The sequence below is a fragment of the Trichosurus vulpecula genome, chromosome 2 (assembly GCF_011100635.1).
Source record: "Trichosurus vulpecula isolate mTriVul1 chromosome 2, mTriVul1.pri, whole genome shotgun sequence".
NCBI classification, from domain to species: Eukaryota; Metazoa; Chordata; class Mammalia; order Diprotodontia; family Phalangeridae; genus Trichosurus; species Trichosurus vulpecula.
Window position 1 is genome coordinate 426,230,817 of NC_050574.1, and position 19,562 is coordinate 426,250,378.

Below are 19,562 nucleotides of genomic sequence, written 5' to 3' on the forward strand. Positions count from 1 at the left end.
TTCGCTTTCTCTGGCTCCTTCTGCATAGTAGTTACTTTCTCAGATCATGGTTGTGGCATGTGGTCTGGAAATAAGACTAATATTCCCAAGTCTCGTGGGTTCAAAATCCTGGGCCATTTCCATCCAGGTCTCAGGGGAGGTGGTTGTTATGGTTTGACTTGACTACTACAAGCTCTCTCAGGTTTTCAATAGGTGGACCTACTTGTAAATAATCGATCAACAAGCATTTAAGTATTTCTACTATTTGCAGTTTTGTAGTGTCATCTTCATAACTAAAGAGATTCTGTGATCTTTAGAAGTCAATATTTTTAATAGGATGATTGAATTGAGATACTCAGTTTGGGATTAAATTTTTTGAAGTACCATTTCCTGAACTTCATCTTTTACTCTGAAAAAAGTTTTTTTGGTTGCCAAGCTCAGTGTTCTGCAAAGTGGGCTTAGGGGGTGAGGGAAATGTTCTCTTGGGAGCCTGGGCCATAAAGGATGCATGATCAACAAATCAGAGAATAGGGAGATGGTTTACAACCTGGAACATGCTGGTAAATGCTTAAAAACAAGCTCTCAAAAAAAGTATACATGATATGTTTTTAGGTTTACTCTGCATTATTAACACTTTCTCCACTGGTTTCTTTCTTGTTTTGCTACTTTCTTTTTTTAAAAATTTATTTAATGTATTTAATTTTCAGTATTGATTTTCACAAAAGTTTGAATTACAAATTTTTTCCCCATTTCTACCCTTCCCCCACTCCAAGATGGCATGTATTCTGGTTGCCCTGTTCTCCAGTCAGCTCTCCCATCTGTCACCCCACTCCCCTCCCATCCCCCTTTCCCTTCTTCTCTTGTAGGGCAAGATAAATTTCTATGCCCCATTGCCTGTGTATCTTCCTAGTTGCATGCAAAAACGTTTTTTTTGTTGTTGTTTTTGAACATTTGCTTTTAAAACTTTGAGTTCCAAATTCTCTCCCCTCTTCCCTTTCCACCCACCCTTCCTAAGAAGGCAAGCAATTCAACATAGGCCACATGCATATCATTATGTAAAACCCTTCCACGATATTCATGTTGTGAAAGATTAACTATGTTTTGCTCCTTCCTAACCCATCCCCTTTTATTGAATTTTCTCCCTTGACCCTGTCCCTTTTCGAAAGTGTTTGTTTTTGATTACCTTCTCCCCCCATCAGCCCTCCCTTCTATCATCCCCCCATTTTTATCTTCTTCCTCCTTCTTTCCTGTGGGATAAGATACCCAATTGAGTGTGTATGGTATTCCCTCCTTAGGTCAAATCCAATGACAGCAAGATTTACTCATATCCCCTCACCTGTCCCCTCTTCCCTTCCTACAGAACCACTTTTTCTTGCCACTTTTATGTGAGGTAATTTACCCCATTCTGTCTCTCCCTTTTTCCCTCTGTCAATATATTCCTCTTTTATCCTTTAATTTGATTTTATTTTTTTAGATATCATCCCTTCATATTCAACTCACCCTGTGCCCTTTGTTTGTGTGTGTATATATATATATGTATATATATATATATATATATATATATTTATATATATATATACCTACATATATACACACATAGACACACACATATGTATATATATGTATACACACACACACACACACACACACACACACACACATATATATATATGCATATTCCTTTCAGCTACTATGATATTGAGGTCTCATGAATCATACACATCATCTTTCCATGTAGGAATGTAAACAAAACAGTTCAACTATAGTAGGTCCCTTATGAGTTCTCTTTCTTGTTTACCTTTTCATGCTTCTCTTGATTGTTGTGTTTGAAACTCAAATTTTCTATTCAGCTCTGGTCTTTTCACTGAGAAAGCTTGAAAGTCCTCTATTTTATTGAAAGTTTATATTTTGCCTTGGAGCATGATACTCAGTTTTGCTGGGTAGGTGATTCTTGGTTTTAATCCTAGCTCCATTGACCTCTGGAATATCGTATTCCAAGCCCTTCGGTCCCTTAATGTGGAAGCTGCCAGATCCTGTGTTATCCTGATTGTTTTTCCACAATATTCAAATTGTTCCTTTCTGGCTGCTTGCGTATTTTCTCCTTGATCTGGGAGCTCTGGAATTTGGCGACAATGTTCCTAGGAGTTTTCTTTTTGGGATCTATTTGAGGAGGTGATCTGTGGATTCTTTCAATTTCTATTTTACCCTCTGGCTCTATAATATCAGGGCAATTTTCCTTGATAATTTCTTGAAAGATGATATCTAGGCTCTTTTTTTGATCATGGATTTCAGGTAGTCCAATAATTTTTAAATTATCTCTCCTGGATCTATTTTCCAGGTCAGTGGTTTTTCCAATGAGATATTTCACATTGTCTTCCATTTTTTCATTCCCTTGATTCCGTTTTATGATATCTTGATTTCTCACCAAGTCACTAGCTTCCACTTGCTCCAATCTCATTTTTAAGGTAGTATTTCCTTCAGTGGTCTTTTGGACCTCCTTTTCCATTTGGCTAATTCTGCCTTTCAAGGCATTCTTCTCCTCATTGGCTTTTTGGAGCTCTTTTGCCATTTGAGTTAGTCTATTTTTTAAAGTGTTGTTTTTTTCAATTTTTTTTTCAGTATTTTTTTGGGTCTCCTTTCACAAGTCATTGACTTCTTTTTCATGGTTTTCTTGCATCATTCTCATTTCTCATCCCAATTTTTCCTCTACTTCTCTAACTTGCTTTTCCAACTCCTTTTTGAGCTCTTCCATGGCCTGAGACCAGCTCATGTTTTTCTTGGAGGCTTTTGGTGTAGGCTCTAGCACTTTGTTGACTTCTTCAGGCTGTATGTTTTGGTCTTCTTTGTCACCAAAGAAAGATTCCAAAGTCTGAGACTGAATTTGGGTGTGTTTTTGCTGCCTGGCCATGTTCCCAGCCAACTTACTTGACCCTTGAGTTTTTTGTCAGGGTATGACTGCTTGTAGAGCAAAGAGTACTTTGTTCCAAGCTTGAGGGGATGTGCCATTGATTTCAGAGCTATTTCTACATATCCAGCTCTGCCACACCAGCACTCCTCCTTCCTCAAGAACCACCAACCCGGACCTGATGCAAATCTTCAGCAGGCTCTTCACTCCTGCTCTGATCTGCCACTTAATTCCTGCCACCACGTGCGCCTGGGGCTGGAAGTAACTGCAGCTGTAGTTCTGTAGCTGCACCTCCCCCGCTGCCCCTGGGGCAGTGGCCAAACCTCGAACTCTGTCCCCTGCAGCTTTTCCCGCTAACCCTCTCTGTTGTCTTTGGTGTTTGTGGGTTGAGAAGTCTGGTAACTGCCACAGCTCACTGATTCAGGGTGCTAGTTCCTGTTCTGCCTGGCTCCTGGTCTGGCTGGTCCTGCTGCCTCCCACACTGAGCTCTGCTCCCCTCCACTCCATGCGCAATAGACCTCATTCAGCTACCATCCTGGCTGTCCTGGGCTGGATCCCTGCTTCCCTCTGCTATTTTGTGGGTTGTGCAGTTCTAGAATTTGTTCAGAGTCATTTTTTATAGGTTTTAGAGGGATGTGGTGGGGAGCTCAAGAAAGTCCCTGCTTTCCAGCCACCATATTGGCTCCACCGCGGAAGTCCCATTGGTTTCTTGAATCTAAATAATCAACAAAACAGTAAATCAAGTGCTGATTTGCACATTTGCCAGTTTCTGAGTTATAAATGCTCACACTGAAATTTTGCAATCAGCTTCCAAGCCGGCTTCATTATACCTCTGGTTGCCTCCCAACGTCCCTGAAATAGACAGTTGTTGGCTTGTGTCAAATGTAACTGCAACATTCCTTTCACCATTGTAACTCAATCACCCTCCATTCTATGCTCTCCCACCCATGCTAACACCTAGAAGTGGCCCTCAAGGAGGTTATAACTTAACCATGACTCAGGCTTCCACAACAACCATGCAAAGAAACTTCCCTGTCTTCCCTCTAGTATCCTTATTCCCCACCCTCTAATCACCTTGTGGCTAGCCTAGCTGGGAAAGCTCTCTGATCTAAAGGCTGGAAAACATTCCACACCCAAACACTACACTCACTCACCACCTCACATTTCAGTGAGATACAGTGAGTAGCACAGGATGAGCAGACATAGATGAATTGTGACATGCATCACAAATTTTATTAACTTCTTTCCCCCTAAAACCTATCCCTTTTCAGAACTTTCATATTTCTATCACAATTACCCCCATATTTGTAATCTTCCAGGTTCTCAGCCTCCTCCTTATCTTTGACTCCTTAGTCAATTGAAAATGTTCTCCCTATAGTTGTCACTCACCAGATATGATATTTAAGTTTACTTCAGCCTAATGTTTAGCCTTAACATTTCATTTCTATTTGTTTCTACATTTGGGATACATTTTCAGCTATGATAGCCATTAAGACTAAGTATCAAGTAAGCTTAGAGCCAGATATCAGTTCTAAATCATTGTATGTCAACAGGAAAAATCAAAATTTTAAAAATTAATGAAGTGGATGGAATTGAAATAAAGTTAAAGTTAGTTTTCCCTAAAATAGAAATTTAAAAAGATGAGAGGTAAAAGACTTTGAAAATATTCTGTTTATAAATAGTATGAAAAACCTCTTTGTTCCCACTAAAATATTAATATTTCACTAAAATATCATTACTAATAATGGGTCTTGCTGATGTTGACATGGAGGATAAAGACACCTCAAGAATGACCCTCACTGACCCTCACTAATGGCTTCCAAAAAGCTGATTGATATCATCATGAGGAAAATAAAAGTAAGCTGTCCTTCGTATTCAGCCACCAGCCACAGAAGTGAATGTGGTCTTGGTTTTGTTTTTTGGGTTTTTTTTTTGCCCTGAAGGCAAAGAACAGAAGGCAGAAGACAGAGGAGGAATTAACTAATTTAGTAACAGCACAAGTAGACAAGTAGGGCAATACCAAGGCAGGCAGGGTCCAAACACAGTAAACAAGGTCTCTGATCCACAGGTCTTGTTGGAGAATGTGTTGAATCTCAATAAGATTAGGGTTATAATGAAAGAGGCAAGGATTAGGAATAAAGGTGAGAAGTGTGAACCTGCCCCAGTGACAAGATAGCCTCAGGCTTTCTCTATCACTACCTCTCAGGAAGTGATTTTTTTCCACTGGGGATCCAGAGGATGGGCTAGCTTTCCCCATGCTTTTTGGGAAGCTACAGGAGAAGATTAAGCAACCCGAAGAGTCATTAGAACAGTGGTTGGTGTGACATGTTAATTGTCTTCAATTATTTGAAAGGATATCATGTAAAAGAATAATTAGACATTATATTTGGAGTGAAAGGCCATTATCTGGAGCAAAGGGTGAAAGGTGCAAAGTAGCAAACCTAGGCTTGATGTCAAGAACAGTTTCTTAATAATTACAGCTGTCCCAAAATGGGATGGGCTGCCTCAGGAAGTGGTAGATCCACTGGAGCCACTGGAAGTCTTCAAGCAAAGGATTCATGGTCACTTTTCAGATATGGCTTAGAATAGATGGCCTCTAAGGTCTTTCTCAACTTTGAAATTCCCTGATTCCATTGATTCTGTGCACTCAGAGATGGGCAACTAGTCAGACTATTTAGACATGTCTGAGCAAGAATCTGCCCACTGATATTCCTTATCTAACTTCTAGTTCTCAGTCTTTTTTTTCGCTAGATCATTGCTGTTAACCAAAAAAATCACAAGTCTATGAGACATGTGTTGAAACTGGGTTTACTACAAGGGAAATGAACTTCAAGTGAAAGGAGTTCACAATCCTAACAGAAGCTTGCATATTTATGAAATTGCAACAAGTGAGGAGGAAGAACAGCAATCTCCTCCTAAGGGGAATAGGATAGGAGGAGACAAAGAGCAGTAGGGGTGGGGAAAGAACTAATTCCTTCCTGTGGGGGAGGAGGAATTTTGAATAAGTAATATGAAGGGAATTATGATTTTTATATTAATCGATATGATATGTGTAATGAGCATACTAATAATTTAGATTTCTCAGGAGACTCTGGCTTGGGAGTCAGAGACTTACAATGCAGCTTGAAATGATCAAACCCTTGACAATGCTCTCACAATCTCTACATTCTTGTGCCTGTGTACATTAAGTGAAGCGAATCAAAGATTGTAGAACCTGTTCCCATTACAGAACTCTGGTTCTGTGCCCCACCAAGGAAAGACGGCCCCCCCCAAAGACTTGAAACAATACCATTCCCACAGGACTCCAGAACACCTGCATTGTAGACTTGTGCGTTTCTTGTGGGAAATCACTCAGGCCCTAGAAATGATTGTTTTGTAATCCACCTTCCCCCTCCTTCCCCACTTGTAATTTATGTATATAAGCTGTGTCTTTACTTCAGCATAGAGAGCATTCCTCTCTCTGAAAATAATTATTAAACTGCTACCTGATTCCTGGCACTCCTGTCTGTGTGCCTGCTTTGCGCAGCTCCTGGTATTCACATCTGCACTACATAGAAAATCCTGTTAACAGTAAGGTGGCAAAAGCAGCATTGTTTTCCCTTGGGAATAGCTAGACTATGAAGATAGGATGGTCTGCTTATCTACAAGGATCCCAGTTGCACAAAGTTTCTCAGTCTGTTGCAGATTGACTGACTCCTGTCTTGACTCCCAAGGACACCCAGGGTTTCCAAATAACTAATTATGTCAGCTAGGGGTGGGGCTTCTTCCTTGACACATTCAGGGCCTCCTGTATGCTCAGGGTCCAGTGCTTCTGGAAAATGTGGCAACTTAAAAAGACAAGTTCAGGGGACCCCTTAACATTATCCATCTCACCCTTTAACTGTTGGTGATCCCCCAAGATCCTGTTTTGAGCTCTCTTGTCTTCTCAGTCTTACTATCTCTTGATAACCTAATGAGCTCTTATAGATTTAATTGTTGTCTCTATTCAGATAACTCGTAGATCAATGTATCCAGGTCCAGTCTCTCTCCAGAACTTTAGTTAAAATCAATGTCTGTCTATTGGATATTTCAAACTGAATGGCCTATAAACAACTTAAACTAAACATGTGTGTTGGTAAACAAAATGGGCTCTTAGCACTCAGTTCAACCAAGTGCCCTTGAAGAGTTTGGCCTTTGTTTCTTTGATTAGATTGAGAGTCCTTGGTGACCTCTTTGCCTCAGGGGAGGGCCTAGTTTACACATGAGTTTGAGTGACATGTTTGGGACATCAGAGGCTTTTAGACCACTTGGGTTTAAGTCACCTCTTTGTGACAATTTTAGGTCAAGTGGGTGAGTCGCATGTGTGACTCACCCTTGACCCTGAAAAAGATATAAAACCAGGGGTTGGCTTTCTCTTTTTCAGAGCTCTTACCCACAGCCATGGTGGCTTATGTGAGTCTGGGCCAGCCCTTGTTATGAGCTCCCAGGCTGAATTTAGATGTTGGTAACTATGAATTGTATTTGGTCTGTCTGTCCATGTTTGTAATTTGTGTATTTTAATCTGAAGTTCAGGATGCTGGCTTTTTCCCTGAACTAAGTGAATGATGTCTGTATGCTAGATTAAAGTAAACTTGTCAACCCCTTAACATTACTTTCCTTAGGAAAGCAGATCAAAAGAACCTGGGCTTTTGCAGCATGCTGGTAGCATGCTTGTTGTTGGGCTTGTGTTGGTCTTTCACCCCCACAACAGCTGCTAGCCAGATTGCTGAAACACCATGTCTAAAATTGTACTCATGATCTTTACCCATAAAACGTCCCCTCTCTCCACTTTTCCTATATCTGTCAAAGGCACCATCAAAAGTACTTTTCCTTATGCATAGATCTCACCATGTAGCCCCCCATATAGTAAAACAATATTCTGTAACATTCATGCATCAGAATTAATGCAGTCATATCTCATACCCCATTTTCCTTCCAATTCTTTGTTATTAAAAAGTGCTGCAATAAATAACATATGCAGATGTATAATATATATATATATACATATATATATATACATATACAAGTATGTATGCATGCATAATAGAATCCATACCATTTCTTCTATCTTTTTACCTTTCTTGCATTGTATATATAGTAGTGGTATCACTGGGTCAAAGGACATGTACAACTTAGCCGTATAATTCCAACTTGTTTTCAGTATAATTCCAACTTGTTTTCCAGAATGGTTAGACTTTCACAGTTCCTCCTAATAGATCATTAGTTTAACTGTCTTCACACAGACATTGCAGAATTTATCTTTTTCATCCTTTGTCATCTTTGGCAAACTTATTGTATGGGGTAAAAATTGAAAAATTGTTTTAATGTTCATTTTTCTTATTATTATTGTTTTGCAACATCCTTTCATCTAACTCTTGATAGTTTGTATTTTTTCTTTTGAAAGCTTCAAGTTCATATTATTTGACCACTTGTCAAATGGACAATGTTTCTTGTTATGGGAAAGAGAGAGAACTTAGTCACTAATAACATTTGGTCTATCTATTAAGCATGATTAGTAATAAATGCTTAATATTAAGTGTTTTGCTCCTTTAATTATAAAGAAGATGATGATACCCAAATGAAGACAATTTTGTCTTCCCCTTGTGATTCAAATGACCTCTTAAACATCATCATCCCTGGTTCCAATCTAGTGAAAGAGCAGATGAATGAAGACAGATATTCATGGACCATGGAGCCAGATTGGCTTTAGCAGAAGGGATTTTATGAAAGCAGCTGCAGGATGTAGAAATAAAAAACCCCAAGTGATTGTGAGAGCACTGAGGAGGGCACGTTTCTTCCGGGTCATGAGAAACTAGATCTAGAGCAAAGTGAAAACAATTGCATCCTAGACTTAGTGGTTAGACTAAGTCCTCCTAAACTTCCAGTTATAGTGGATTGCCTTTGCCATGTAATCCATGTCCTTGAATGTCTGTAGTGGCCATTCAGGAGCCCATGTTTAAAAAAACAAACACAAACACGCACACTCACATGCATGCACACACATTATGGCTATGCTAGCTAGCTCTCTTGCTAGTTAGCTAGCTAGATACCTAGGGAGTTAGTTGGATAGATAGATAGAGCGTTATTAAGCAATTACTATCTGTCAGGTACTGTGCTAAGCACAGGGAACATAAATACAAGCAAAACTTGGTTAATAATTAGTTTTGGCCCTGTCCCCTCCAGCCTCTGCTCTTAATAAGCTTATATTCTAGTGGGGAAGATACAGAGATACATGTATATATGTATGTGTGTATATATCCATATTCATATACTTATATATTATGCTGAAAAGGGATGGAGGTGGCATCTGGAGTGGCATAAGCTGGCTCAGGTTTAAAGAAATTATGATGGCTGCTGTGTGTGCTTTCACAAATGGAAGCTTAGGAAGGAACTCATCAATCAAAGAATGAAGCCATAGGAGTGGGAAAGCAGCCTCTGGAACAGAGATAGATAGGTGGTTTAATTTTTCATTCTTTTGATTTTGCTCCAATAATTGTTATCCCAATAAATTATTGAGTTTTGTTCACTCAATTTTATTATTCAGAGTATTCACAACTTGGGTAAGGTTTTCCACCTTTTATTCTAAGTTTTTTCCAAGTTCTGTTCCAAGAGCTCTAATTTCATTTTTTATCTTTTACTTCATCTCTTCTTTTATTGCATCCATCCGTATTTGGGGTTCTCTTGACTAAATGCGTACTTTTTTCCTGGGTTTTTACTTGACATTATTATGGAATTCTACCTTCTAGAATTTTACTTTGGGATTCTCTTAATAGTGTCTTTGTGGTATGAATAGTTATCTTCTGTTGGTTCATATCTTCAGCCTTTTCATTGTTGGATAGTAAAAATCTCATTGCTATTTTTTTTGTCAACAGAATTTCGAATGCAGTCCAGCATAGACTGGTCTCTAACATGGGAACGGCCAGAGCTGAACAGAGCAGGCTAGAGGGAGGTGTGTCAGGACACAAAGTAGTAGTATAATTTATTTCAGAGCTTAAAATTTGAGGTACAGACAATGCTTATATACATAAGTGGGCTGGACTATGACAATCATTTTTAGGTGTTGAGTTACTATTCCCATGGGTTCTGTGGGAACAGTATTATCCCATGTCTTGGGGGTCATGATTACTCTATGACGTACAGAACCAGAGCTCTGTAATGGGAACAGGAGTGCAGTATCTGTCAGTAACAAGGAATAGGGTTTGGGAATATGTGATGGGCAGCCCTGGGAAATAGGGGCAGCTAAATTTCTCAATGAACAGTCGATGCTGGTCCAATCAATACACTTTGCCAGAGGGTGAGATCATTCCAGAGTGCAAAGAATTACCGTTATTCCAATATCAGGGCACAACCTGCTTGTGGGCCCTTAGCTCTGGAAAACTGGGTGTCTCCAAAATATTTGGACACTTTCCATATTCTCCTTATTCTACAGCTGTTTAAGTCATTGTCACACTTTCTTGTCCCTCAGTGCAGATCCCAGTGTAGGACAGGAGGCCCCTCTGTGGTCACACCAAATTCTCAACCCTCAGCTTGGAGTACATAAGCAGACTTGGCTGATCGTTACTTTTAGCCCTGTGCCTTCCAGCAAGCTTGGTCTAGAGTACTAAAGAGGACAACAGGGAGACTAGGTTTGGGATACTCATCTATATGCTCTGTACCTTTCTGCAGTCCTCTTTGAGCTAGGATCATATCCTAGTATCTGTACATTTCCCACCCTCCACCACCATTACCACCCCCTAATCCTAAGAATGCCATAACTGGAAGACACTGTGTTGTCCTCTTCCCATCTGTAAATACTGAGCCAGTGGGGCTCTTCTCCCATTCAGGTTGTTGTTGTTGTTGTTGTGCTTCCTTCTCAAAGAGGACCATGGCAACAAGAAGGTGATGCCATGACTTGCAAGTGAGTTGGATTCTCCTCCAGAGCCATCTGGGTCCAATGGCAAGATACAAATCAGGGCAACTGGAAAGCCTGTATGGGGCATCCAGGTTAGAGAAACCATGAATAAAGAGGTTTAGCAGGAATCTTGTCATCTATGTTCTGCCTCCTCCCACGTTGGGGATGGAGATGCAGAAGAAAAAAAATCAAGCAACCTTAATACTGGTCTTTTATTGTGAATATGTGTTTGTGTTTCCTTCTTCTTCTTCTTCTTCTTCTTCTTCTTCTTCTTCTTCTTCTTCTTCTTCTTCTTCTTCTTCTTCTTCTTCTTCTTCTTCTTCTTCTTCTTCTTCTTCTTCTTCTTCTTCTTTTTCTTCTTCTTCTTCATCCTCTTCTTCTTCTCCTCCTCCTCCTTCCCTCCTTCCCTCCTCCCTCCTTCCCCCCCACCTCTCTCTCTCTCTCTCTCTCTCTCTCTCTCTCTCTCTCTCTCTCTATCTCTCTCTCTCTCTCTCCCTCTCCCCACCGTGTGTTTCTCTGTCTCTCTCTTTCAGTAAGCATCGCCTCCTTTTAGCTTATCTATCCTGTTTATTACTTCTCTGATTCCTTTTACACTATTTCCCGTTGTTCCTAAATGTTGTCCTAGAACAGGAATTCTTAACCTTTTGACAGTCTAGTGAAGCCTATAGGCCTCTTCACAGAATAATGTTTCAGAATGTGTAAAACAAAATACATAGGACTACAAAGGAAACTAATTTTATTGAAATGCAGTTATCAAATTTTTTTACAAAGTAAATTGATGGACCACAGGCTAAGAACCCCTGTAGAGAAAGTCAGGTTTGACTAAGACTTTCATGCTGCCATCTTTCCTGGAACTAACTAAACTTACTAACTAACTAAAACATTTTTGTTTTAGCAAACTTTATTTAATATCACCAAAATTGATCTAATACTCCCAAGACTTTAGATGGGAATATAAAGAAAGAGAACAGATTTGAGCAACCTCTATTCTCATCCTACAATTATGACCTATTTTTCATTATACTCCAACCCTGGTGTGAATCCAGGACATATGTTCCACTGTTCACCCCCTCTGCATTATGTCATCTCCTCCATTCGTATCCAACTCAAGAGAATCAGAATTTGTACAAGTCAACCCTCTAGAATGATGAGACATCTCATAAACCATCCCTACCCTAACCTAAATATTGTCTCATTAGTCTATCTATAGTCTTGCCCACTAAATAGGTATTGGGAATTGGATGAGAAAGAGGAGAAAAATGGTTTCTAGGAAGAGCTAAGCATATCCTAAGGATAGCTAGTTGTCTTTTTTCTGTGATATACCTAGCTTCTACCTTTTTGTCTAAGCTTACGAATGATGAGCATTGTCCTCATTAGATATTATTAGAAGTCACTTAACTCTGTAACCTCCATTCTTTCATTCATCCATCACATTTAGTGAGCATCTGCCATGCACAAAGCACTTTGCCACCCCCTCACTATCCAAAGCAGCAAGTGTCCGTAAATAGACATGAATTACAAAGAACTGCCTTAGTTACAGTCTCTAGACATATAAAAATCTCACAAGCAAATTCACCCCCATCTAGCAGCCATAGAAAGCAAAAGTTGGGAAACTGTGACACAGGGACCAAATTCAGCCCATCACCTATTTTTTATAACCCTTGAATTATCTTTTGCTTGTAGGCAGTACAAAAAGGGGCAGCAGGCTGGACTTGGACCCTGGGCCATAGTTTGCCAACCACTTTGTGCTGTAGGATCTGATCCTGTCATGACTCCTGAGGGACATTCCCCCCCATATTTATCTTTTCCCTCTCTAGGATGTTTAATCTTGACCCTCTTGAGGTTCCTAATGTGCAAGAAGATATCTCTCATCTCTGTGCCATTGCAAATATTCCTTGACTCCCTCCTTATTCTCACATCATCTTCTTTCATGACTCAGTTCATTACACCTACAATGTATAATATAACACAACACAATATCATGTGTACATATATATGTAGATATGTGCACATCATGCATATACATATGTGTTTATTATATGTACATGTATATGGGTGTATATTTACATATGACATCATGGGTGATGTCTTGACTTGCACATGAATTGTATTTAAGTGAGGCAAAGTTACACAAAGTCATCAGCCTCACTCTTCCTGAGTCATCAAAGTCCAGTGGCAAAACAAAATCCAGGTGATGGCCTGGGATGCAGTGAATGACCTTGGCATCTTTGATGCTACCTTAAATCAATCGACTTCAGTGTAATTCTCAATCAGTAGGTGTAATTATTACACCTCCTATGTGCCCAGCACTGTAAGAGGTGCTGGGGATCCAGGGGGAGTGAGGAAAACCTGCAAGTACAAAAAATGAACAAACCACACTCAAAATGAGCTTACATTCTAACGGGAGAGACAATGAGCATATATAAAAACCTATATAGTATAAAGTTAGCAAATAAAAATATATAAAAGTAGTTAAAGAAGGCAGTTTGGGAGGGAGGTCACAGCAATTAGAGGGAACAGGAAAGGCTTCATGCAAAAGATAGTGTCCAAGTTACCTTTTAAAGGAAGAATAAGATTTGATGAAGTAGAGGTTAGGAGAGGGCATTTCAGGGATGAGGAACAGCCAGTGCAAAGGCTGAAGGTGGAATGCCATGGGTGAAGACCAGAGAGATGGTCAGTTTGTCTATAACTTGAAAGAGGAGAAACAGTGTCCAACAAGGCTGAAAAGGTAGAATGGACCAAGGTTGTGTAGAGCCTTAAAAGCTAAATAGGGGAGTTTATATTTATCTGAAAGGCAATAGGAAGCCACTGGAGTTGGTCACATCATCAATTCACCCTCTACATGAAGTCTTTCCTGATCCAACCAGCTGAGAGTGCTTTCCCTAAACTAATTTGCATTCATTTTCTATTTGTTCTGTATATATTTATTTAGGGAGGCAGTGTGACCCAGAGGATAGAGAGCCAGGCTTGGAACTAGGAAGACTTGAATTCAAGTTTTGCCTCCAATATGTATTGACAAGTCACTTAATTTCTCAGGCAATGCTCTCAGATTATAAGTTGAAGAGAAGGATATGCATTGATAGAAGGAGTTTCCCTATCCAGGAGTTCCATATCCTGATGAAAATACAGGTCTGTTTTTAGATATGTGTATGTATGTATATGTATATTTATAAATATATGTATACATATGTGTGTACACATATAGTATGTTTGTATAATAAATATCTTTCTGGGAAACATATATACACATACACATACACATACACATACACATACACATACACATACACATACACATACACATATACATATACATATACATATATATATACACACGTGTTATTTGTCCTTCATTTTTGAAGAGGACCAGTGACATCATGGGTGATGTCTTGACTTGCACATGAATTGTATTTAAGTGAGGTAAAGTTACACAAAGTCATCAGCCTCACTCTTCCTGAGTCATCAAAGTCCAGTGGCAAAACAAAATCCAGGTGATGGCCTGGGATGCAGTGGATGACCTTGGCATCTTTGATGTCTGACCAAGCTCTAAGTACTCCACAATGCCTGCTTCAGCCACCTTCATGGCTATTGAAATAAATTGTTCTCATCTGCCCATTGTGCCAGGGGAAGTCTTCACATGCTTGTACAGACATCCCCCTAATGCTCGGAAGGGCGTGACCCCTGTGGGTTTCCCTCAACCTGGTTTAGCCAGTTTGCCCAGATAGCTTTACCAAGATATGACTGGGAGGACTAGCACCTCTAGTAAAAGGACTTGTCGAGCCCTTTTCAGGGTGGCTCATCCATCTTTGGTGTCCATCTATGACCCAACTCTCACATGTGGCTCCAAAAAGCCATAGCATGCACAATGTGTAATATAACACAACACAATATCGTGTGTACATATATATATATATGCACATCATGCATATACATAAGTGTTTATTATATGTACATGTATACAGGTGTATATTTATATATGTACATATGATATGTGTATTGTGTACTCTCATTTTCATCTATATATCCCCATAACCTAGTATGGTGTCTGGCACATAATAGAAACCTAATAAATGTTTGTACATTGATTGATTATTGATCCATTCCCACCATCCTGAACTTCAGATATCCAGTTGCCTTCCTTATTTTGAATAAAAAACCTTTGTTTGACCTTACCACTTAATCTTATTGCATTTTTCTTCTTCTTTTCACTTCCAAACATACTGAAAATAAAATTCTCTCTCTGCAGCCTCCATTTTCTCACCATTCATTTCTCTGCATAGTGAACTAGAACATAGAATATTAAAGCTCAAAGTAATTTTAACTATTTTGTGGCCAACTCTATTTTTCTTTAGTTGATGAAGAAAATGGAGTTAAAGTTACATACCCAAAGTCACATAGCTTATTAGTGGCTAAAGTAGAATGAAAACCTAGGACTATTATCTCCGGTTTCCATCATAGTGAGATGACTATTTCCTTCAGTGACTCTTGTTTATTCTCCTGTTCTCTAACTGTGACAATTTCTGAAGCTATAATTCATTGCTTTCTGTTCCTGGTTCTCTCCTCTCTCCTTTGAAGAACTTAGTGATTTTTACTAGTTCAACTAAGACTTTCCTTTTATCCATCAACATTGCAAATTATGACTTCTGATTCAAGTTCTAGCCCCTAATCTCCGAATGTCGGTTGGACATTTTCCCCTGCAATACTGTCACTAAAAAATATCAATATGTCTGAAACTGAGTGGATGTATGAATGAACTCAGCTTCTAAGGAAAAAAAATTGTGCCAGCAGTGGCGTGAATATATGATGAAGTAATTGACACAAAAAGACACAAACATGGGGCTAGGTGAGTCACATAGTCAGGCTATAGACTGATTTTAATGGAGTTACTGACAGTATTTATACACATTAATTGATGAGTCATCCTGACTTCTAAGAAGAGTACAATAAAGCACTGGTTAAGTTTTCTATCTCCTTGTTCCTGGGAGTGAGATACTATTTTTCCTCAAGGCTAACCAAATTGAAAGATTTATGTTCTGTCCCACATAGATAATCAGATTGAAACATTTCTGTCATCTCCCATATAGAGAATCAGCTACGAAGGCAGGTTTTCTTTGCCAAGTCTTCTTATCCTGAAGCTGGCCTTTGCCATGCATAGACCCATTCTCAATTGACCTTGCCATGCAAAGATCTAAGAGACTGCTTCACAGAGGTTTAATGAGGCTTAAACAGGATATAGCTGGCTCTCCATAAAATTTCTTCTAAAGAACCTCATTTTTTTAATGTCACCATTTCACCCATAAGGATAACCACCATTTCACCTAGTCTTGACAACTTGGCATTTCTTTGACTTCCTCTTCTGCTCCTTTCCCTGCATCAGATCAGACAACATTTGTTGTCCATTTTTCTTCCAAAGGCAGTCCAATATCCTTCTATCACACCATCTTGTCCTAGTTCTCACTATCTCATGACAGGATTTCTGCAAAAGCATCTACACTGGAATCCATGGCTTCAGAGCATCTCTGCTCTGCCACCAAATCAACTTTTCTAAAACATTGTTTTTACTTTTGGTGTTGCTTCCCCATTGTACAGCACTGCTCAATAAACTTCAATGGCTCCCTATCATCTACAGAATAAAATCTAAGTTCCTCAGCCAAGCAATCATGCTCCTTAATTAACTGGCCTACCCTACTTAACCAAACTCACTGATCCCTGACACATACCTCTACTCCAGTCATGCTTCTCTCCTCAGTGTGCTCACAAAGCTTGTTAATAACTGTTGCTCATTCCTTTGCTTAGTCTGTTATCCTTGCTTGAAATACTTCTTTCAGTCTTCCCTATCCAAATCCTACTTATTTTTCAAGACCTGAGTCAACCCCCTTTATAAAGTCCCCCATAATTACACTTGCACTCATTGATTTCTTTCTCCTTTGAAATCCTATAAAATGTCTGAACCACACAATCTAGTATTTCATCATACTGCATACTGTTAAGTTCTGTTCTCTTTTTTATTCATATTTCCCTTGCTGTGCCAATTTGACTGTTAGTCACTTCAGGGCAGGAACTATGTCTTTAGGGTATTTTTTGCATTCCCCATAGCAGCAAGAACAGTAGTAAAACAAGAATATTTGTTTGATCAGAGCTTCTGAGGTAATTGCTATAAATTTATAGCTACTGCTATAAATGAATTTTTAATATAAGGTGAGTATTTAAAGCTGTCAATAAATCCATAAATAAAATAATTTACCCTGGACTCAAAGAGGTTACACAGTTTTACTTTCTTATCCACCAAGTAGACAGATAACACCATTTGGGGAAAATATTTCTTTAGCTTTTTGACTATTTCAAGAATGGCTTCGTCTTCATCAGAAATTCACTTAGTTCATGTAAAAATGTATGAGAAATAATATTTTCAGTACAAATAGCATCATTTAAGCAAGTGTGAAGAATTGTCATTACAAGATTAATTTGTTAATAATGGTTTAATGATATTTATGCAGCAACTGCCATCATAGAACAACAAGATTTGGCATGATTTTTATGATATAATAAGTATATTCTGTGTAAATCCACTTTCCAAAGCAATCACTTCAGAAAACTTTGAGTTCAGAACCAAACAGTGCTGCAGAAGAGCCTACTCTAAGCAAGGAGTGATCATGTTGAATTCATTGAATGTCGAGGCTATTTTTGAGAGGTTTGGGGTGGGGGTGCATTTGTTTAGAGGTTTTTTGTTTGTTTGTTTTTTGCTCAATCTGGTTGCACTTTTTCCTAGTACTCCTTTATTTTATATTCCCATCATCCATCCTATACTAGGGACTTGAAATGCGAACGCAAAGAAAGAGAAAGACTTTGTACAAAATCAACTCCTATTCCCTAATGGTGACACATCTTCCTTTATACTTCCTACTGAATCCTACAGTGGTATAGATCCATGGATTTATGGATAATGTTCAACAGATTCCTCTCTTCCACATTTACCACTGGTGGTGTGTTAACTTCTTGAGTTTTGTGATGACTAACTCTCTGACACAATTCGTTCTGAAAATAATCTTGTTTTCAGGTCTTTAAATTAAGATAATAATAGTACCCTAGTTCCCAGTTTCTGTATTTGTTAAGTCATTTCTCAATTAGACTTTATGCTTTTCTGACTGAGTTGGTCCTATCCAAAGTATTTCTCTTCCATTTTTTTGATAACTTTGTTTATGAAAAGCTTAACCATATTCAAACAAAGGAATTTCAGTGTACAAATTTTGTTCCAAATCCCCCTGAGATTTTTTTCTCCATAATTTTTCTTAGGACACTGATTACTTCCTTATTTCTCAGGCTATAAATAAAAGGGTTTAAAAAGGGAATTACTATTGTATAAAAAATAGCAACAGGTATGTCTATGGCTCCTTCATTAACTGCACCTGGCCGAATATACATGATGAGAAGAGAACCATAGAATATTGAGACAGATATAAAGTGGGATGCACAGGTAGAAAAGGCTTTGCCTCGACCCTCCTTTGATTTAATTCTAAAGATTGTAAAAAGTATGTAAAGATAAGACAACAAGACCACGCCTATAGTGAAGACTTGAATTGAGCCTGAGAAGATGAATATCATCAATTCATTAATATAAGGGTCAGTACAAGAGAGTCTGTATAAAGGAAGAACATCACAAAAAAAATGATTGATTTGGTGTGACTTACAGAAAGTTAATCTGAATAGAAAGCCAACATGAATCATGGAATGAAGGTTGCCAGCTATGAGTGATCCAGTGATCATCTGGATGCAGAGTTTCTTTGATATTATGGTGGGATAATGAAGTGGATTACATATCGCCACATAGCGGTCATACGCCATGGCTGCCAGGAGAAAACAGTCTGAAGTTTCAGAAAAGCAAAGAAAATAAAATTGTACCATACATTCATGAAGGGAAATCATTCTATCCTTAGAAAACAAGTTCATTAACATCTTAGGAGTAACAGCACATGAACTAAAAGCATCCATAAATGCCAAGTTACCAAGAAACAAATACATAGGTGAATGGAGTCGGGGTTCAGTTGAAATTAATATCACCAGTCCAATGTTGCCTATTATGGTTATCAGGTAGATTATAAGGAAAAGTATGAATAGAAGAATCTGCAGTTCTTGATGACTTGTAAATCCAGTGAGGATAAACTCTGTTGTCAAAGTGATATTCTCAGCCATCTCAGTCTCCTGAAAACAAGGATTTTGGATATATGTTAGGGTGCAACTCAAAATATACCTAACTCTTTCTCCTAACTCCCTTCAGCAGACATTAGAGTACAAACAAATCTACTTTCCCCCAGCATTATATCCTTAACTCTAAAGTGTAGCCACCTCAATCAGTCAACATTCATTAAGAGTCAGGCACTGTGCTGAGTGCTAGAGATACAAAAAGTGGTGAAAGGTGGTTCACACCTTCAAGGAGTTCATGGTGGGGTGGGTGGGGGTGGAGGAGAAGATGAAAACAAATATGTAAAACAAGCTATATATGGGATAAATAGGAAGTAATTTACAGAAGGAAGGCACTAGAATTAAAAGGGGTTTCAAAAGACTTCCTGTAAAAGATGGTATTTTAGTTGGCACTTGAAGCCAAGGAAATCAAAAGGCAGAGTTAAGGAAAGAGAGCGTTTCTGGCATGGGGGACATCCAGAGAAAATGCCTGAAGCCAAGAGATGGATTGTCTTGCTCACTTCCAAGAGAATATTAATTTCTCTGAGTTTTTTTGGTCATAGCTTCTGAAGCTTTTTTGGGTGCCAGAGA

General features: G+C 38.8%; 1 protein-coding gene across 1 annotated transcript; it reads right to left on the reverse strand.

Annotated features, from left to right (window-relative positions):
* Positions 1–18,026: 18,026 nt before the first annotated feature.
* Positions 18,027–18,983, reverse strand: LOC118839446 (olfactory receptor 5K1-like). Its single transcript, XM_036746915.1, has one exon. It carries the CDS (start codon positions 18,981–18,983, stop codon positions 18,027–18,029), a length of 957 nt encoding a protein of 318 aa, XP_036602810.1.
* Between the last annotated feature and the right edge of the window lie 579 nt (positions 18,984–19,562).